The 22,412-nt window shown below is 44.5% G+C and overlaps 1 protein-coding gene across 1 annotated transcript in view; it reads left to right on the top strand.

Annotated features, from left to right (window-relative positions):
• Positions 1-22,412, top strand: part of LOC144820123 (uncharacterized) — a 198,164-nt gene that overhangs the window by 113,691 nt on the left and 62,061 nt on the right. The window contains exon 4 of the mRNA XM_078677759.1: positions 1,970-2,284. Within this exon, the coding sequence (XP_078533885.1) occupies positions 1,970-2,284 (315 nt within the window). The remainder of the gene's footprint in view (positions 1-1,969; positions 2,285-22,412) is intronic.

The following is a 22,412-nucleotide window of genomic DNA, read 5'->3' on the forward strand; positions in this document are numbered from 1 at the left end:
AGGACCACTTTAAGGTGCCCCATCCAACACCATTCTAACAGACTGGTTATGAGCGATAAAGACAGTTTCTAGTACTGGAGCTGGCTCGGACTACAAATTCAGGTAAGCTGTTTGTCATCCTTCTATAAATGTGATTGAGATATCAATATTTGGGAGGACAGGGCATCTGACAATGTTTGGTGAATGCTCCATCATTATCTAACGCCAAACAAGGCTGTATTAGACTTACTTTTGTTTAAGCCGAGGGAGAATTTTCGTTAGGCGGATTTATTCGTAGTAAAACATATGCTTTAGTATTAGCAGTATCACATGTATGTATGTAACACCTCAAAAAACGTTCTATAAAAATGACTTTAAGTTGGAAGACAGCACAATAAGTGACATCACAATGTTTGGGTAGTAACATCACAGGAAGCAGATATAAAAAGCATGTGCAATGCAATAGGTCTTTAATTTCTGATAGTTTGCGGTATCGACATTGCAAATAATAATGCAACGCCAATAGCTCATACTTTCTGCAATGTGAGACCTAGTGCATTGTAAATGCTTCTGTAGTGAACCAAGAACCACTATTTTATGTCTCAGTGCAGTACCGCAAGCCTTTCCTAGAGGTTCAAAGTGAGCAAGGCACTAGCATTGTATGTCTCTGTGCAGTGCCGCAAACTGCTCCTAGATGTCCCTAGTGAGCAAGGCACCAGCACTGCATGTCTTGGTGCAGGACCTCAAACTGCTAGTAGAGGTCCTTAGTGAGCAAGGCACCAGCACTGCATGTCTAGGCGCAGTACCGCAAGCCGCTCCTAGAGGCCCCTAGTGAGCAAGGCACCAGCCCTCTATGTCCCGGTGCATTCCCGCAAACTGCTCCTAGACATCACTAGTGAGCAAGGCACCAGCAGTGTTGACTTCTTTTGGTCACATATGGTACTGCACCCTGCAGAAAATATGGTAAATCCACCCTACCCATAATGCATTGCATGCAGGACAGTACTACGAGTACATTCAAATAGCTATGTCCATATATACAATTAGTAGCTTTAAAACATGACAAAAGAATTATTACATTAATTTCGTTCTAGATTGTACTCTGTGTGGAGCTGATAAATGGAAATTTATAGACAGTCTCATATAAATGTGAGATGTTCTAGTGAGCGAAGTAACCCCTGCCAGCTTAGCTTATGACCAAATGTGTGTCTTGCCTGAAGCCTTTTAAGAACGTAGTGCCTCAAGGCTGTAATTAAAACCTAGGGAGTAACAAGACATGTAACAGGGGGTGTGCTCATGGTAGGCTATAAGGAGAGAAAAGGCGGTAATAACGGCGGACTACTAGGCCTATTGACCAATGAAAAGCCACCATTTTCAAAGGACAGGGACAGGAGCCAATTAAAAAGATGGGTGAGAAGTTGGCGGATCTTTTTATGCAAGCACGTCCCTAGGCGAGACCTTAAATGATGGAGTAAAATAAAAAAATAAGTACAATATCTCAGATAAATAAATAGAGAGAGGCACCAAAGTTTGAAGCAAAAGTAATGGGTTCCTAGTTACAACTCACTGACCCCTAAATAAGGCCCATGACATTTACTGTGCAACGGAATGGCTGGTGGTCAGTTTTTAGCTGGTTACTGCAGTTGGGGGGGTGGAGAAAATAATTGTGAATGTCTTTGGTCCAGTGAGTGATAGATACTCAGATGAAAGCTCATCTGAAAACCTACGGTTTGGTTTGAAATTTAGTGGCAGCTGAAACTCATTTATTTTATGCAGGAAGTGCTAAATGTAGTGGACACAGCTCAGGAAAAATGTTCTTTGTTATATGGATGGTATGGTGGAGGAAATCCTGCTAGTGGTTCTCCACCACTGCATCTCAGAAGATTTTCAATTGAAATGAAATACCCGAAAAGAAGGCACTGATTCTCTTTGGAAAAAAACATTTGTATCAATACCCGTTTTAAACTGAAACATGTTATTTTTCCAACAGTTGGAATGTATAAAAGGATTGCCTTCAAAAACTCCGAATGATCCAAAATCAACAGCTATCAAGAAACTACAGCCACTCAAGAATGGCCTTCGCAAACCCAAGGCAGTAGTGGTAATAGCTAACCAGGAAGAAATGAAGCCATGCGTCCCTGACTCCTGGTCCCATTGCTGCTGTCGTTGTTGTGGAGATGCATTTTGGAATTCCCGCCTTGGACGGACCTTTCAATTATCGAGAAAACTGGCTTTCAAAGTTGTTCAAAATGGAATATATAACAACGTGGTCTTTGTTGTAATTCTGGTGAGCACAATAACTCTGGTAAGTTTTTTTGATTGAATGTGATATGCTGGTTTGCCTCATTCTGAATTGTTCTAATTCACATGTAATTTACAGATATGACCCCTCGGGATATCCTGAGGATCTGTACTGTACTGCATTGAACTGTATTGTGGCTTCACAAACATTACCCCCCTTTATTCACGATTATGCAGTGCTACACTCAATTCACATTTTTATGCCTGAAAAATTGCACAAATTCTTACAAAGATGAGACCCTAACACCCGTGCAAATCTCAAGTGGGCCTGATGTGTATAGGTATAGGCCATAAACATGTTTAAGGAAGATGATTTGATGGAATTGATGTATGCCTATTTTGGAGATGAGTGGTGTCTGGGACAAGACTCCTGACAGTAGACAATGTTTTAGTTAAGGTCGAGGTTAGGTGTTTGTGTGCCTTGGTCCACGCTGTGCTGCCTCCTGGGGCTGCTCCACAGCTCATTAAATGTGGTCCCTAGCCGGGGACATAACAGCACGTATGTTTACAACAGTACTTCAATGCATGGAGCGTCAAATATATAAAAAATAAATTTTTGTTTCTGCAAACGGCGGTTGTCACTATGGGCCTCATTGCAAAAACCCTAGAATAGCATCACAAGGAGCCAGATGTACGACCATTCACTTTTGCGAGTCGCAAATTGCGTCGACTTGCACCTCACAATTTTTCACTCGCAAAAGTGCATATATAACAGTGTCTCAGACACTGTCTGCGATTCCCAATGGGGCCGCAAATCGTATGCCTCATTAATATTCATGAAGCAAGATCAATTTGCGACCCCATTGGGTCCCAGCACTCCCTGGGATGGTGGCCTGATGGGGTCAGCAGACCACCATGTCTGTGACTGCTTTTTCAATAAAGCAGTTTCTTTTTTTTAAATGCAGCCCATTTTCCTTAAAGAAAAACAGAATGCATTTAAAAAAGAAAAATGAAACTTTTCAGTTTCATTTTTTAAGAAAACACTGCCTGCTCTTGGGCATGATCACCCTGCTTTTCTACTGTTTACTAGAGAAGACATGCATGTCTGTCTCGCTCGCCATTTTTGCCTGCTGAATGTCTATTGCAATACCTTGCCTGTTTCTTATGTTTTAAAACTCAATAAAAACACTTTGAAATTAATTTAAAAATATTTTCGCACACACTCACAAAGGGGAAGGGGTCCACTGGGGTACCCTTCCCATTTGAGAGTGGTTTACAACCTACTTGTAGTCAGTGACTTTCAAAACAGCGTTTGTACATTCCAGGACCCCAAACGGGCCGATCTCTTGATTGCAAGCGCAAAAAAAGGTTGTTAATATGGCCCAAGATCTTTATGTTTCTGCTCCCAGAGAAACCGGGGATAACTGGGCAGAGACACAGCTCCACCTCCCTCCATATTATCCCTCTGGCTGTACCCTGCTATGCCGTCCCATCACTTATCAACCCCTTCTCCTCGAGTAACATCCAGCAGGCACCATTTGCCACCTGCTGAAATTGGAAAACGAGTGAGGTACCAGTCCCACAATAGCTGTGGGAATCAGGAATGACATGCAGAAAAAAACCTAGGGCCTCATTTATGAGGCCGTGCGTCACTTTTACGCCGCCGGTGCGTCACTTTTTGTGACGCACCAGCAGCGTAAATAATGTGCCTTGTTGCACCATATTTACAAAGTGACGCATCTAGGTAGATGCGTCACTTTGTAAACCCCTGCGCCACATTATACCTGCGCCAGGTATAATGTATGCAAGGGGGCGTATTGACGCAAAGAAGGGTCGTAGAAGTGACGCAGTGGAATCTATGAGATTCCACTGCGTCACTTTTAGGACGCCGTTGCGTCAAAATCTTGCACCTGCCTCACAGCAGGCGTAAGACTGACGCAGGCCCTTTCACATGGGGCTTGCCCCATGTGAAAGGGCGCATTGCTGGGGTTGCGTCACTTTTGTGACACACTCCAGCAATGCGTCACTTTTGCGCCTACAGATACGTCAGAAATACTGACGTATCTGTAACTCCTTGCGACATGATGCGTCATACATTAAATATGACGCATCATTGGTGTCGCAGGGAGTGCGCAGTGAAAAGTGACGCATCGCTGTTTTCACACAGCGATGCGTCACTTTTCATAAATGAGGCCCCTAGTATCCCCAAGTCTGCATCCTAGTCACCATTCTAGGGTTAACTACTTGTAATTCCTGTTATTTTGTGCCAGACACTAGCTTGATTCCCCTCCCCAAATTAATGGCCCACTCATAATTAGTGCGTGTTTAATATACTTCTCAACATTTTTAGATAAGAGGGAGATTGAGATTCAGTTGTTAAGAAGGCACACATATTGTTATCGATTGATATTCTTTTTAAATGGAGGGTGGGGAAGATGGTAGCTGTGGTTCACCCCATCAATGTCTGTGATAGGCACTGTGCCTGTTTTGAGGGTGATTATGAGTCGAAGGACAATGATTCCCTTGGGTAAGAGAACAAGTTGAGAGTTATGATACAGTAGGGAACTGATTGGAGGGAATTCACCTTTTTTGCTTGGTCATCTAAGATTTCTCACCTATTTCTGGACCCTTCTATGCTGTTCTTAAAACTCTGTATACAGTAACCCAGGCTAAACAAGAGTATAGTGCCGGTGCTCCCCCTATAAACATGTCAAAATTGATCTAAACCTGATTGGATATATTTTCTTTCCTATAAGGCTATAGTATATGATTTAGAAATACACATCTGGTGTGAAAAGTTGCATGCCGCCTGCAAAGTGCAGCACCTCCTGTACCATCCTCTACAGTGATAAGGAAAACATGGCTTCTGATTTACCCTATGCAGCAAGACAGCAGCACTTTCAACCCAGTTGCACAGACCTGTCAAAGGTAGCCCTTTTTATCAATTAGAAAAACCTGATTTTAAAGATTAAGTAGGTCACCTCTGAGGACACCTTGCTGTTTACAAGGTGGGGTGCATACTATTCAAGAGTGAAATATAAATGACATTAGCAATGGTATATGTCCCCAGTGACTAAGCCCAAAACGACATTGTCACTACTCAGGTTGTAACTTACACAAAGAAAAGGTCAAATTATAGATTATATACCTTATTCCATGAATATTGACATGTGCCAGCTGTAGACTCTCTTCAAAGATTCAAGACTTTTTTTATATTTAATTAAGATCAAATTGTAGCACGTTGGGCTCCACCCATTTAGTCCCCTATAATTTTTCACATTTGTCTACCCAGTTTTGGCCCTTTGTTGTGAGTGAGCCTCACTACATGAGTCTCACTGAGTGTGCTAATCCCCAGTGTCCGCCTTTTACATTAGGACCGCTGCTACACAACTAGGGTAATAGGATCTAGGCTGTTTATGTGCGAATAAATAAACACACATACGTGTGCATGTGAATGGGCTGCATGTGTGAGACTATTGTTGAGCTCATCCCAAAATGTGCACACAGGTATCCCATCACAGAGATACTCTGCAAGGATTGGAATTAACCTGGGGTAGGACTTTTAATGTGAGTTGGCATCCATAGTGTAGGTCTGTAGAGTTTACTGAGGTAAGTGGTGTTTTATAGGTGAAATCTTTCCTAAAGTCCAGTTTTGCTCCAATTACATCAACATGATCCAGCGATGTATCAATGTGGAGTAAAACCTGCTCACCAATTTTGAATCTGCAGTCCCCAATAACCTACATCTTATGGGACGTTAGGATTTATTATATTTCCGTGGCTGAGCCCTTAATCAGATTCCAGGCCTTCCCCCTCCTACTGAGATAAGTTAATTACTCTGCTCCCCAGCAGATGTATTAAAGGCCTCACAGTCATTAACAGTGATTCTCCCAGTCCCTGGGAAAAGAAGGGGAGGGTAGGAAATCTGCATTTTTCATTATCTTGTCTCACTACACCTGGTCCAGGACAGCCCATGCCCAGTAGGACAAAAGAGGAAGCCTGAACTCTGATGTCATCACAGGAGGGGCTCATCTTTGAAGTTTTGGTAGGAAGTGAGCAGGCAGGTGTGTCAGTGCATAGCTTTCAGGGAACTCTTTCCAGTGACAACTTGAAGTCTCCATTTTGGATTGCCCCAGAATGCTGGGCTGGAGGGTTTGGACAGGATTGGAGGGATGAGGCAGGATTTGAGAATTGGCTAGGGGTGCTTGGCCCCTAAAACTTTCTGCCTCCACTTAGATAGCCCTATACATGTAAGAGATATTTGAAAAGATGCTGGGCCTGGGAGAGATTACGGTGAAAGAAACCCCAGCTGGAAGGAGAAGCCACCTAGTGCCTTTCAAGGACTTTGACTTGAGCTAAACCCCAAGGACTAGAATGGTTCTCTCCAGGACCAGTGCTGATGGCCCTTTTTGTCTCCTGAGGAACAGTTGGGGGGAAGACCTGCTGGGGGACACTGGATGGCTCAGCTAGGACTTCTGTGGACTGGCACTTGACTTTGCTAGCGCTCTGGTGCTCTTCAAGAAGCTAGGAGGCTGTGTGGCCTGGCGACTGCACCAGGAAGCGTAATTTGGAGGCTGCCTTTGAAAGGGCCGCTCGCAGCAGTAGTGTGTGGACAACCTGTTGGAACTATCACGTTATTTCTCCTACCTGCTTTGAAGTTCGCCGGGGTCAATTGGAGGCATAGGCGTACTCCTGCTCTGGGTGCGGGACTGCGAGGACCAGCAGCCGCAGCGAGAGAGATCATTGGGCACAGCTGGACTCTTCCCGCCCGCTTCTGCCTGCTTCCTATGAAAACTGCTCACGGCCCCCGCTTCGCAGAAGCCGCTCGCAGCAGTAGTGTGTGGACGACCTGTTGGAACTATCACGTCATTTCTCCTACCTGCTTTGAAGTTCACCGGGGTCAATTGGAGGCATAGGCGTACTCCTGCTCTGGGTGCGGGACTGCGAGGACCAGCAGCGAGAGAGATCATTGGGCACAGCTGGACTCTTCCGCCCGCTTCCGCCTGCTTCCTATGAAAACTGCTCACGGCCCCCGCTTCGCAGGAGCCGCTCGCAGCAGTAGTGTGTGGACGACCTGTTGGAACTATCACGTCATTTCTCCTGCCTGCTTTGAAGTTCACCGGGGTCAATTGGAGGCATAGGCGTACTCCTGCTCTGGGTGCGGGACTGCGAGGACCAGCAGCAGCAGCGAGAGAGATCATTGGGCACAGCTGGACTCTTCCCGCCCGCTTCCGCCTGCTTCTCTTGAAAACTGCTCGCGGCCCCCGATTCGTGGGAGCCGCTCGCAGCAGTAGTGTGTGGACGACCTGTTGGAACTATCAAGTCATTTCTCCTACCTGCTTTGAAGTTCGTCGGGGTCAATTGGAGACATAGACGTACTCCTGCTCTGGGTGCGGGACTGCGAGGACCAGCAGCCGCAGCGAGAGAGATCATTGGGCACAGCTGAACTCTTCCCGCCCACTCCCGCTTGTATTTAGGAACGCCCACAGGCACGCATCGCGGGACGTGCGCGGGAGAAGCCTGGGACAAGGGCGGGACCGTCTGAGGCCGTCCGAGGATGATTGAGGCCGGGCAGGGCTACCTCCCCTTAAGTTATGGGTCGTTCTGTGAGTGTTTTTGTACATTTCTCCATTCTCTTGTTAATACCTTGTGTATATTGCTTGTATTCCTCCCTGTGTTTCTCAAGAATTAATCCCAAATGGCGTTACGCTCTGGGAAGAGAAGAAATGTTACACTCTCCACCACTGGGGGGGGCGGTAACTGGGACGATTGATCAATTTATTACGAGGCCTGCCGCGGTATTGGAAAAGGAAATAGCCCTAACAGAGAAACGCCTGTTCCTATACCTGTTAACGGGGAAGCGTTCGTCATTGGGAACCATTGGGTCTGCGGTCACTCCGGAACAAGCAAGACCTAAAGATCTCCCAGGTGCCTCGAGTCCTAGTCCCAGCTTACTGCTGGTAGGGCTTGACAGTCCTGTGGCATGTACTTCTCTAAACTTAACCTCTGACAGTACTGTATCTAGAGGATCCCGGAGAAGGGACTCCAAATCGCCATCTCCACCTAGCCTCCCAAACAATAAGCAAACCCCTGTTACACTAGTAAGCAAAGATTCTAAGGTCACTCATCTATCAGGCAAAAGGAAAAGAGGGGGTGGCCCCCAAAAAGGTGGCTTTTCAAAAATATTTTTTTTAAAAACAGTTTAAACCTTGCGCCACCACATCCAGTACAGTCCCCAGCCCGACTACAACTACCCTCCAATCAAACCACTCATCTACTCAATGTACAGTAAACGAGGGGTTTCTAGGAAAAATGGAAAAATTAGTGAAATCGCTAATGTTACCACTTCTGGAAAGAACTAAACTGATAAACAAAAAATTGGAGCATCTTGAAAAGTTAGTTCTAGCGAATTCCAGTACACTAAATAAAGCAGTGAAGGGTATGGAGGGTTTTAATCCCAAAACCCCTGGAGGTCAAGTCCCAGGGCCTGGAGTTAGTGATATGGTTTCCCAGCCAGTTCAAACTGATTGGGCCGATAACCGGAAATCCCTGCCTTGTGCTGAGATGTGTCCGGTAAAGAGTGAATCACTGTGTACAATTAAGGAGGGGGATTCAGGGGCAGGAAAGGTAGCAGGAAACCAGCCTGCTACATATGTGCAGGTAGCAGAGAGGATGTCAAACGGGATAACATCCTTGGGAAACGAGGGTATAAAACAGCGGCTGCCCTGTATAAACCTCCCCCCAGAGTCCATACTGTATACCGTTATATTGGCAGGAGTTCCCGGGATTAGTGTAGATAAACAGGAATCACACAGGGAGCTGAAAAATAAGGCCACTTACTGGCTTAATAGGAACAGAACACTCCCAGCCGTCTCTAACGCTGAGATTTTAAACGTCAGAAGGGTGAGTTGGCTTGGCTGCAGGGTAAAGGACATTGAGGGTGACTGCGTAATTGTAAATGTTAGAGATCCATGGGTGGTTGAGTACATATGCTATGAGGCTGGGACAGGTAGAATGGGAGATATCCAAACCCTGGACCTCAAATATTTCTATGCTTGTCCTTCTCGAGGCCCAACCAACCACACTTATAACCATCAGACAAAGAGACCCCATGGTATCAATCGTGACAGAGTTGAGCCTTTTCTCTCTCTGGCAAATCGTTTTGAGCCATTTATTGGTCTAGAGGGGGTGGATTGACACGAAAAAATCTCCACTGGCAATAGTGTGGTCCAGCTATTGGGCAGGGATCATGATGATGGACGACATAGCAGGGAGGTGGCTCAATTGGATGGAGGTACGACTTTGGTTGGCGAACGCGCTAGTAGTGGTATAGGCTTCTGTCTTTCCCCCGGGGTAGTCCCAGCGCTTTTTGGGGAAATTGCTCTGGAGATGAGTAGGGGAGGTTGGAGGGATGGCCAAGGCTTGGAGAGGTTGATTGCAGCTCCCCCTGACAGTGGGGCCCCCACTGTGGGAAGCAGGGTAATAGGGCAAAATCCGATGGAGAGTGTACAAAAAAAGCTGTATAAATCGGAACCCCCCCACCTGCTTAAAATTGTCACCTGGAACATTGCAGGGTTGAAGAGTAAAACCTCTGTAGCAGAGTGGTTGGATTTCGTGGACGATCACAATATCCTGATCTTTCAAGAAAGCTGGGCTCTGGACCCTATTCACCGCCAGGGGTATCTACATTTCTATAAACCTGCCATTAGAGGCAAAAAAGGTAGATCCTCAGGTGGTTTAACAATCTGGGCGAGGCAGTCTCTTAGTTATAATCCCTTTGAAATAACGGAGGACACCATGACATCCTTGTGGTAAAGCTGATTCGGCCCAACCAAATGGAGATTACCATTGTTAACATCTATGCTAGAGGCCAGCCGGGAGGGCGGAGCTCGGGAATCACAAAAGAGCTGGATCTCTTCTTTAAATCTGTTGGGCTGGAAGGCCTTGTGATTGTGGCAGGGGACTTCAACTCCACATTTGAACCCTTAAACCTTGAGGGGGAAGATATCTTAGCAGAGGAGGACGCACAATGGAATATCCCCCACCTTGACCTAAACCCAATAAAGAAGTGGACAGAGGCCGCCCTACAATGGTTGGGTCTCTGCCTCGAGTGGGGTCTGAGAGCTGTAAATGGACATTCTATCTCTGATAAAACTTGTATGGCAACGTTCGATAATGGCACCAATAAAAGTAGAATATATTATATCTTATTAAAGGTCGAGTACTGGTCCTTTCTTGAGGAAATGATAATATCTGCTCGTCCTGAGAGCGACCACAACCCGCTTATACTTGGCCTAAGAATTGATGGCGGCCCGGAGAGTGTTAAAGCTACCGAGATTGCCACAGCGGAGGCCTTGATTACAAACGATATGCGCAGGGTTCGGTGGGATAGGGTATTTGACGACCCCTCTACCTAAGGTAAGATTTCTCTTGAGGTTTCTAGCACCCTGAGTGCCCTACAGGCACTGAAAAGCCAAGATGAAATCATTGCAAAATCTACTGCACTTCATGAGCAGCTTTTCAGGGAAATTAAATCCCATTTCTTTAAACGTGGCAAACCCAGTAAGCTGCCATCTAAAAAACCAGGTAACTCATGGTACAACAAATCGTGCCGCGTGGCCTATGGCTGTCTGGTGATAGCCATAAAATCACGAATCACAGAGGACATTAGGAGAGCAAGGCTTGCTTATAGGAAAACCCAAAGACAGGCCAAAAAGGATTGGGATAACCAGCACTGGCAGGAACTACTCGAGGCTAGCAGGTTGAAAAACCAGACAATGTTCTGGCAGATAGTCAAATGGGGAAAGTCTGCGGAAACGCAAGTCCCAGCAAACTATGGGGCCGATTAGGATGGCGGTTAATCCGCATCCCCCGGGCCGGCGGAAGCCACCGCCGGCCTGGAGGATGCGGATTAACCGCCGCGGCCACAGACAACACCCACTGCCAGATTAGGATGGAGGTGGGATTGCGGTGAGACCAGCGGCGGACGGCTGGTCTGTCCGTCGCTGATCCGCAGGGTGGGGAGGGCTATTTGGTGACGGTGTCTTCAAGACACCGTCAGCCAAATTAGGATGTACACGGACATATGCTTTTCCGTGGCTGCTTTTCCGCCGTGGACATTGGTGTTTGGGGTCCTGTTGCGGGCCCCCAGAGTGTCGGGGGATGGTGGGTGCACATGGGGGTTACCTATGCCGCTTTGTGCATGTAAATGTAAAACATGCAGTTTTAACATTGCGGCGTGTGCTGCTTCAAGCAGCACCCGCCGCAATGTTAAACATACAGGATGTGACCGCCAGGGTGGCGGTCACATCCTAATTTGCACGGAGGGACCGCCGCTGCCCCTGCGGACGGTCCCTCCACCTCTGGGGTGGCGGACGGACGCAGGTCTGTCCGCCATCCTAATCGGCCCCTAAGTGTCTGCCGGAGATTGGGTCGAATATTTTGAAGTCCAGTTTAGGGGTCCGGTAGCAGAAATAGTTTTTGCCTGTGATTAATTTTTTTCAAAGCTATCGACTCCCATCCACCCCCTGGTGTTTGATAGAAAAGATGTAGAGAATGCACTTAGGATGGTTCAAGGTGGAAAAGCACCAGGGATGGACTGCATTCCGGCAGATCTTTTTAAATCTGACTTAACTAATTGGGTGCCCTATATCACCTTTCTAGCCAATGCTATTGTGAAGGGGGCCTCGATCCCGGATTCTTGGCAGGGTGCTGAAATCTTGCCCATATTTAAAGAGGGGGTTCGTTCAGTTCCGGGGAACTATCGCCCCATAAGTTTAATAGATGCTATTCAGAAAATCCTTGCCAGGATGGTGCTTGCTAAGATCCAGTCCTGGATGGATCTAGAGAATGTTTTATCCCCATTACAAGCAGGCTTTAGACCCGTGTCAGCATGATTGAACAGGTGTTTAAGTTTATAATAATTTATCGGAAGGTTGTTATTTTGGGTGGAGGCACTATTTATGCAGCGTTTGTAGACCTAAAGTCTGCCTTCGACTTAGTTCCGAGAGCTAAGCTATGGGCTGCTCTAGGAAACATGGGAATGCCACGAGAACTCCTTGATATGGTAATCAGACTTTATGAAGCAAATTTTGCACAGGTCAGATGGGGCAAACAAGGGCAGGTTACAGAGAGATTCCCGGTGTCCCGCGGTGTACGCCAAGGGTGTGTACTTGCACCAACCCTGTTCTTGTTATTTATCAACAGGGTCGTGCAGCACTTTGCAGCATTTCCAACCCATGCCCCCACCTTAGGTGGCACCAAATTCCTGCTACTTATTTTTGCGGATGACACCTTAATTTTATCAAAAACTCAGATGGGTCTCCAGTCCGCCCTAGACAAGTTTGAGGAATTCTGCCAATCCAACGACCTGCAGGTCAACGTTACAAAAACTAAATTCATGGTTCTAACTAAAAATGGGCTGCAGCAGGGCCTTGTTATTATGAATGGCTGTGATCTAGAGCAGGTAAAAGTCATGACATACCTAGGGGTTGTGTTGGAAAACCGGCTCAGCTGGAAACCGCAGCTTGATATACGCGCCCTCAAGTTTGCTCAGTTAACAGGGTACCTGATCAAGGAGCAGAGATCTTCATTGACAAAAAGGATAGGCCCTGCTATAAAAATCTACAATGCTCAAATTAGTGCAGCGATTTTGTACGGCGCGGACTTATGGGCTTACGCGGACTTATCACCGCTAGTCAGAGTCCAAAACAAATTCTTAAGAAAACTTGTAGGCCTTCCCCAATCTAGTCCCTTGAAGCCCTTATTAATTGATCTAGGCTGTCACTCTATTGATGATGTGACGCGTTTTAAAACAGTGGCCCTGTGGAGAAGAAGTTGGACAAACCCTGAATTGGCACTTTTTGCCAATGACTTTTTGGACGTTAGATCTGCTTTGGGCTCGGGTAATATCCCATGGTTTAGACAAGTTAGATTGCTCTTAGAAGATATGGGCCTGAGCAACCTGTGGACAGACCCGAATAAAAATGCTTTTCCTTCAAAAAAGGTTTTTAAAGCACTGTATTGGTCTATAGTAAGACACCAATATATTGACCAGATAGATACTACATCCTTGTCCGGCAGGTTCTTGGAGCATAAACTCGATCCTGCCCTAGAAGAATACTGGGATGTTATTGTTAAGAGTGGAGACAGGAAGCTATACCACCAGTTCAGAGTCGGGTCGCTTCCGATAAGATCATTCACTTCCAAATGGCGAGGACAGGCAAATGAGTCCTGCCCTTGGTGTAGGGACCAAAAAGAGTCACTTGGTCACTTCTTCTTTGCCTGCCCCGCATACTCAGCCCCCCGGTGTAAATGGTTAAAACCTATTTGTAAAAATATGGGCACGAGGGTGGGGATAGAGGCCTTGCGGATCATGAGGGCAGACACTACAGAACCACTGGTCATTGCAGTAGCAAAGTTTCTGGGTTGGTCGTGGATAATTAGAGCCAAGCACTCAATAGATAGTTAAATTGTTGTCCTATTCATGTTCTTATACACACCCTTGCATGTTTTACATTTATCTTATGTCATACCTGCTGCAACTGCAAAAAAAAGAACAATGGAGAAAGGAGGAACAAATACTACACTCTTTAAAAATAGGAGACTACTAATTCACTCATTTTATGCCAAATGTGCATTATGAAATTAATCAAACATTCTGTACTTCATCACTCATACACGGGGACATGATTACACATTTTTATTTTTTGTAATCAGCATAAATTATTTTTCTCTTATTTCTTATTCTCTTTTTTTCTCTCTACAAAACAAGAAGTGTTTAGCCAACTCTTAATACATCATACAACACTATATACATATCTATATACACACCTATGTACAACAGAAAGCAACACAAACAATTTTGACAAAAAGGAAAAACAAAACAAATAAAACTAAATAGTTTTTCACCCTCAAAGAACAAATGTAGCAACAGCTAAGTGCCCTCCTATTAACTCTAGGGGGTGCACTAGGAGGTAGTCCGACATCACTGGTTCAGTGCACAGATTTGCAGAACCTAAATCCAAAAGTGTGTCACAAGGCATTAATCTCCAAAATTAATTTTCATATAAAGACTCCTCCGTATGGAAACTGTCGACGCGGTCGCATTTCGGCCTTCCAATAGGTCTGGCCTCTTCAGGACAGGGCGATAAACAACAAGCAAGCTCAATCCGGCAGCGGCAGGAGAACAATCATTTAGGGTACAATCACTATTTCTTATGACTCCCTGGCAGGGGTGCGTCTTCATTCATATCGAAATTAGTCTCTTCTACAAGCTGTCAACTTTCCAAGGGTCACTCCGCTGTACGTGATGTTCCTTTAATCTACAACACACGGGGCCGCCATCGTGGTCGGGATAAACTGCAACAGCACCTTGCCTGTTTGTTACCTCGTGTAATTTTATATAGACGTCAATTGTGTCTCTTAACCCTTATTTTTAGTATTCAATGTTATATTAGATTGTTTTTTAATATATATGATTATAATGTGTCAAAGGATGATGTACGAGCCTATTTTTATGATTGTCTTTTATGATGAAATACTTCGAAATAAAGACGTATGAACTGAACTGAAAGGGCTGTGTAAGTTTCCCCCACCAGCAGGAGAAAAGCTCCAGGAGCCAGACAGAGGAAAGGACTGGAGCAGGGAGAGAGAAATCCTGCTTCCCACAAACTGTGTTACCTTTTAGAGATAAGGAGGCCTAAAGAGAATCCTCCTGGTGGCTAGGGTGGTCCAACAGGAGCAACACAGCTTTTCGAGCCAGGGATTTGCCGCTCTAAACATTTGCCTGCTTAAAACCAAAATTGAAATCAAACTGCTGCATAGCACTCTGCTATACTTTCTCATATTACTCCAAGTTGGAACTGTTTTTATTAAAATTTCTTGGGGAAGGGGTGCATGTGAAGCCCCCTCCCCAAGCCAACTTGTCTGCCCCAGGCAACCCATTCCCTGGGGCACAACACAACAATGTCACTATTTCTCCATTCCTTGGGAGTGAAAGCAGCATTTACTGGGTGTGTTACCTGCCCCGTGAACAATGCTTGTGCTTGGTAGTTTGGTCTGCCCTGTTCCCATGATGCACTGGGCCAGGGACAGACTAATTTGCATATAGCCAGGTTCTGAGCTGGGATGGGGCAGTGAGATAAATAACGGTGATGGATCAAGCCCTGATCTTTGGACTGGGTAAGAGTGGTCTGCTTAATTCAGACACTCTGTTCATCACCACCCCCTTTTCTGTATCGTGTGTGGGTGGAGGCAGGTTGTACTGCCCATTCAACTCCCTGCTCACAATCAACAAAGGCAGGTGTTATTGCCCAGCTCTTCCTGCAGGCAGGCCAGATGAAAAATACCATGCTCCGCGCACAGTCTAGGAGGGCCACATATCATCATAGCTAGCAAGGATGAAGCGGCCTTGTGACCCCCCTACAAATCTCACCAGCATGTGGGTGTTGTAGTTAGACAGGGACACCTAAGATAAAAACAAAAGGAAAGAACGGGCAAGTAGCAAAAAATCGCAGTGAACAACGAACAGCAGGCAAACCCACTATTCAGATATTCACAAACATGAGGAAAGAGCATCCTTTAATGTTCTGTAGGGGCTTGAATTTACATGTCATACTTGTTTGTCAGCCCCACAATGGGGAGGGACACTACCAACAAGCTTCAAACATGTTGTGGGGGCTACAAGAGTTGGAGCAGCCCCCAACCGAGATATATTACCAAATTACCCTAAGTGTCCTGGGGACTTATGCACATGGCTCCTGGGGAATTTCCCTACCATTTTAAGCACTCATAGAGTCTGTACCTCTGTACAGAGTCTCTAGATTGTAGGTATCTCTTGTAGTTGGTTATGTTATTGCAATAGCATTCTAGTAGAATTAAAAATACTTTATTTGAAATGTTCATCTTAACAATATAACATTTACTAGTACAATGAATGCTTGTCGCTATTGATATTGTCATCAACATAAATTATTTTGTATTATGACTTGTAGTGATTGTTCTTAGTGAGGTGGCACCTTAAAAAAGCCAGTAGGCCTGTCTTATACATACTGACACCCCTTATGTTGTGATATTGCATGTGGTATAGGTGGGGGTATTATGATTAGGATTATAGGGTTCAGGACCCTGATATGTGATATGAAGGTGGCACCAAAGATATTTGCATCTATCTAATATACATATGTGTAACATAATGCGTAGTATTTCGTAGGTGTGTGTGATAACCCCTTTCAGAGGGCAAATGGGGCTAGCAGATGTTACTGGTCCCAAATGGGGAGGTTGTGCCCTTTTACTAATGCTGTCCTAATTGGAACCCAACCTACTATGGATCTAGAGTAACTGGGCGAAGTACTACCCCGTTCAGCGCTTGACTCTTGGTTGAAGTGTGGGTTGAGCAGACTAAGGCTCTTCCTGAGGGAGGCTCAAGACTGAAAGTACAAACAGTAGTGTTAATAAGATGATTATCTAGCCTATCTGAAAAAAGTAGTATTTTAATGTGATCTCACAACGCAAAGAATCGACACACTAAATAATCCCAAAAGTCTCTTAGGATCAGCGCGCTAGTCTCAATATTCATAACAATAACACCTCTCTGCCTCTAGTTCTTGTACTTTCTCAGCATATCGCAGGAGGTGATTCTCAGTGTTTAATATCACAAACCAATCACTACAGAGCTGATGCAGCCATCATGGTTGTGGATAGATTCCATCTCCTAAGGGTCCTTGCTAAATCCCATGACACCTGACACAGCCTTCTCCACCTATGGTGAAAGGTAGTGTTGAATAAGAGGAGCAAATGTGCAGCATCTTAAGGGAAAATTCTTCTGGTTTCTTTCAAACAAACAGCAAGGTTTAGCTCTATGTGCTCTTTGCAGCTCAATGTGGCTCAGTTAAGACCCATAGGCCCAATAGCCCCAGTGCAGTCCCATCTGAGGTATAACAATTTGTGGTCAGTCATAATGTTTTTGCTAATACATATTCACAGATAAAGTTCAATGTAAGAGCTTTTTTAAATAAAAATACACCTCCACATTAAACATTAAATAAAGACCTCGCAGTTTTTATTGGGGCTTGAGAGATATCCCTTCTACTGACCTTTTTGTTTTCCCCTTTCATTTAGAGTGCTGCTATCAGCTCTGCCATTTTGACCATCATGAGATCACTTGCAATGGACACAACACTTGCAGAAATGGCATTGAGGCATCCTATTTAGGGAGGCCACTCCTGATAGTGTCCATTCTGTTCTGGAATGACATGTCAACAAAGGTGGTCCCAGACACCTAGGGGCAGATTTATGTTAACTGGCGCATCCCCAGGGATGCGCCAGTTAACATGCGCCACAGCTCCGCCACCCATGGTGCGCCGCATTTATGATGCGGTGCACCATGGGGCAAAAACGGCACAGATGCGTGACGCATCTGTGCCGTAAAGGTGACGCATTGCTGGAGTTGCGTCGCAAGCGCGACGTAGCTCCAGCAAGGCTTGGGGGTGCCCCATCTCCACAATGCTGCGTCAAGACCTACGCCTGCTTCAAGCAGGCGCAGGCTTTTGACGCAGCATTGGCCTGAAAGTGACTGAGCGAAATCTTTAAGGGGCAGATTTATGAGGCCCTTGCGCCACGTTTACGCCACTGTTGCATCACGCAAGGCGGCGTAAACGTGGCGCATCCCTACGAACGATTTACAACGTGACGCATCTAGGCAGATGCGTCACGTTGTAAAGCCCTGCGCCGCTTGTGGGCGTTCCGGCGCAGGGTGGGCGTTCAGGGGCAGGTGTGCCTCGCAAAAGTGGCTGAGTGAAATCTATAAGATTTCACTCAGTCACTTTCAGGCTGTGGCGCACTGTGGCGCATGTTAACTGGCGCATCCCTGGGAATGCGCCAGTTAACATAAATCTGCCCCGTAGATTTCACTCAGCCACTTTTGCGAGGCGCACCAGCCCCGTAACGCCCACCCTGCGCCGGAACGCCCACAAGCGGCGCAGGGCTTTACAACGTGACGCATCTGCCTAGATGCGTCATGTTGTAAATCGTTCGTAGGGATGCGCCACGTTTACGCCGCCTTGCGTGACGCAACAGCGGCGTAAACATGGCGCAAGTGCCTCATAAATCTGCCCCCTAAAATTTAGAAATGTCAACCAGGCTCTAGGAAAAAATTACAGCAGCTGGTATATATTATGGATGTCATTTCTGAAGATGATGCCCATTTTGAGGAAGGGGCGTTGTCTTTAGAAATTCGGTAAGTGGCATGGGAGACCTACTGTTAAGTTTTTATTCCCCAAACATTTGTGGGAAGTTCTCTAACAACAAAATGGCCCCTTTTATAATTGGAAGACTAGCCACAACTAGGAGGGTGGAGTTGTTGCCCCTGCCGTACTAGCTATATACTGCTCAGCCCGTCAATCTCAAGTGGCTTTCTGTCATGAAAGGCTCTATTTTCAAAGCCATTTGCTATTGCCATAAAGCTTTCTTCAACAAGGACACATGCGGTTACAGAAATACCTTCCTTCTCTCCCTTTGCTTTCTGCCATCTGATTAGCATTTCAAAAATACAGAAGGGTCCATCTGCTGCTTTAGTGCTCAATACTGGAATCATCTCCTTCCTTCATTACACCACAACCAAATCCTTTTTCTTATTGTAAAAAGCTCAAGACTTTTCTTTTGCCTTTTCATGGGTGTTTCATAAGTGGTTGGTTTTGAGCTTCAGCTAGAGGACAGCTTTTTGGTTCACGGAAAGCCCTATAAATATGTAACCACACTTAAAATGATGCCCTACATACTTATTTGATGTATTCTAGCTAGTCATGGTGTTTACTTCTTGAGTTTTGACGAGCCTTGGAAAAAGAGAGAATGTAAACACATAGAAATCGTCTACATTTCTTGACATCAAGAGGTCGTGGTAGGGCCCTATCCTTATTCTCTTAAATTAAAGAGTGATTTCTTCCTGACGCTTTACTGTTTGTTCCAACAGTACCATAGACAGCAGATAGATGTCCACCGGTTAATAATATCAAATAGCACAAACATGAAAAAGTCACTAATGCACAATAACTCTTCTGTGAGAAAGTCCCTAAGGCAGGACCAGTTCATGTACTGTAATTTCTATCTTTTTAAATACTCACTTGAAATTGTATGATAGACATCTGAACATCAGAAGTAGTCATAACTGTAGGTTAATGAAATTGAGTATTTAGTGATAAAACTGTAGTGGCAAACAGCAGACAGGAATTCTCAGTTCTGCAGCACTAACAAAATATGTAAGGATTGAACCTGATATCTCAGAGGGACAAACTAAAACAACTGTAGCACAACGAGGCATGACATCAGAACTGTTGAAAAAGGCATATTAGAGGAAACACTTGACAGAAAGAGGCAGATTTAAAAGAGGCATGTTGGATTTGTCTTAATTCCAAACAGACAATGAGCTAAGCACTACAATTGATGAACTTTTATAAGCACACTGGTTAAACTCCTGTGCTAAAATGGAAATTTACTATATTTTAATACGTAGGAAAAATTTGAATTTACCTGACTCCTAGTCAACACATTTAAAATATTAATCTAGTACTTGATCGACACATTTCTTTTACCATGATAACCAGAGGTTATCACACATTGGGTTCACAAAAACCAATCAACATTTCACAATTGACTGAATGTCACAATCAAATATGAATTTATTTGTTGGTAAAGAAGACAGAACAAAAATCCAAAATAAACATATCCACTATTTCAGATAGTGTGAAGAATTTCTTGGACATATCCAACAAATGAATAATTGTACATCTCAATTTCAAATGTCGTCATCTCAGATGTACACAAAATTACACCAGTAGTATTATCAAAGGCATTGGTCCCCTCCTAGAAGTCTTTTGGCCAGATTGACCCAGGTGAATATACACACGTATAGTTCATATGTAATGTTTGATTGATGCTAAAAGTGGCAAACAATGAAAGCACAATAAAATATTTACATTCATTCACATTTTCCCTTTTTTTTCCAATTTCACAATTTTTAACATCAAATATTATTTCAGCCAAACAATCAATACTAAACAATGAATTTAAAACTTATTGATTTGAAATAATCTACATGATGACTGATATTTATTTTTAATAAATACCTCATTTTTAAAACTACCTCTTATACCTTTTAAATTAATGAATATTTTATAAAAATGCTTCTCAAATATTGCAATGTGTATATGTTTTCAGATGTCAATATGTATTCTAACATGGGTAATATGTGAGAAATATTCAGTTTCTTCACTGTAAGTATAAGCCCAATCTTCCCATCAGAATGCAAAATGGTGCAAAACAGATATGGTGCTGTAAAGTTAAGTGTTCCTTCTTACACAATAGCATGACATAGATGTCTTGTTTTCACTGCTCATGGACGACAAAAACTGATAGCAGGATTTTTCACCCCCAGTGCAGGGGGCCATGAGGATGCAAAGCTCTCTTCTCCTGATGGCCCTTGATAAGGTGCAAAACCTAATGAAAAAAAGAAGGCTACACTGCACAAGCAGGAAAGACACAAGAAAGTGGAATACCACCCCATCCCACCCCCAGCTACAAAGGGTGAAAACCACATCAGAAGAAGGCGGAAGTGCCAATGCATTCACCCAAGACATTTCGGAAGAGGGGGAGATGGAGGCAAGATAATCCAGGAGTATTTCACTCCCCTGAGGAAACAAATCTTTCCAGAAAGCCCCTAGAGCAGAAGCTGCCCTATTAGGACACCATGGTTGGAGATCTTTCAGTGATATCGCTGTCACCTTGGGCTCAATATGGGGAAAAAAGCCCACCTACAATCGAGTGCAAACGTCAGTGCCAGATCTCTTGAAACAAGCAGGATCTCCAACAAAAAATCCACAAACTAGTTGATTATAGCAGAACACCAGTTCACCCAAATGGTGTCAACCGTTATCTCCAATTGTAATTTCAAAGGGTCGGTAGGAGCCTCCCATGGTAACAACTGGGTCCCCAGCAACAAGTTGGAAAACAGACAAGGAAGCTCAATCAAAACAACCAGACAGGTTCTCCTGGGCGAACTCACTCACTCAAGAAGTACTAGAGGAAGTCCTCAACCATGAGAGAGGGACGGTCCAAGAGAACGCTAATGCCCAAAATGACTCTCTGGAGGAACATTTTAAGCAGTGCCCTCCAACTCTACAACAATTATCAGGAATAACCCCAAAAAGAGGGGGCGCAGTTACAGCAGAAACACCCCTCTTGTCAGGTCGGGAGCCTCTAAACAAACTCTGATTGCCATTACTATTTCAAAAATACTAAACACAGATAAACACAGGCAACTATCTCAGTGGCAACAGATATTAAGTTAGACAAGTTAAACGCACTAATCAAGAGAGCACAGTCTCAGTTGGAAGCAAAGGCTGCTTTAGCAATCCAGGCCGGTTAATTCAGGGCCATTCTTGGTAAAAAACCTACCTTTGTACATCAGGGACACTAAACACATTTTAGGTATCCTATCGGACCTCAACTGGGATGACAGTATGTACTTAGTAACCCTAGACGTTACAGCATTATACACCAGCATTAAGAGGGAACCTGGATTATTAGCTATAAGGAGGATGCTAAACAAAAGGGCAGCAAGTGCATGAAAACACACAGAAATGCTTATTGAGATGGTTGAACTTCTCCTCGACAATAATGTTTTCTTATTTAAGGATAAATGGTTCAGACAAAAACAGGGAGTGGCCATGGGCTCCAGATTTTCTCCCTCGTATGCTAATCTCTTCATGGGTTGGCTCGAGGATAGGAGAATCTGGGGTCCAGAGGGCCAACAGTGGAATGACTCCATTTTATACTGGGGACGCTATATAGATTACTGTATAATCATATGGACAGCACCCAGGAGAAACTAACAGGTTTTATCAAATATATGAATGACAATGACTGCAATATTCAATTCACCTCAGATTTTAGTAAAACTAACATTTCTTTCTTGGATATTGAACTCTTTATAAAAGAAGGAAAAATTAAGAGCAGGATTTTCAGAAAAGAAACAGCATGTAATGCACTATTGCATGCCACAAGTGCGCATCTGCCACATCAAATTAATGCAATCCCTTATGGGGAATTGATGAGGGTAAGGCGCAATTGCAGTGTTAATACGGACTTTGAAGAACAGAAGAAAGGAACCATAAGAAGATTCCGCAATACAGGCTATG

The sequence above is a fragment of the Lissotriton helveticus genome, chromosome 2_1 (genome assembly GCF_964261635.1).
Source record: "Lissotriton helveticus chromosome 2_1, aLisHel1.1, whole genome shotgun sequence".
Classification (NCBI taxonomy): Eukaryota; Metazoa; Chordata; class Amphibia; order Caudata; family Salamandridae; genus Lissotriton; species Lissotriton helveticus.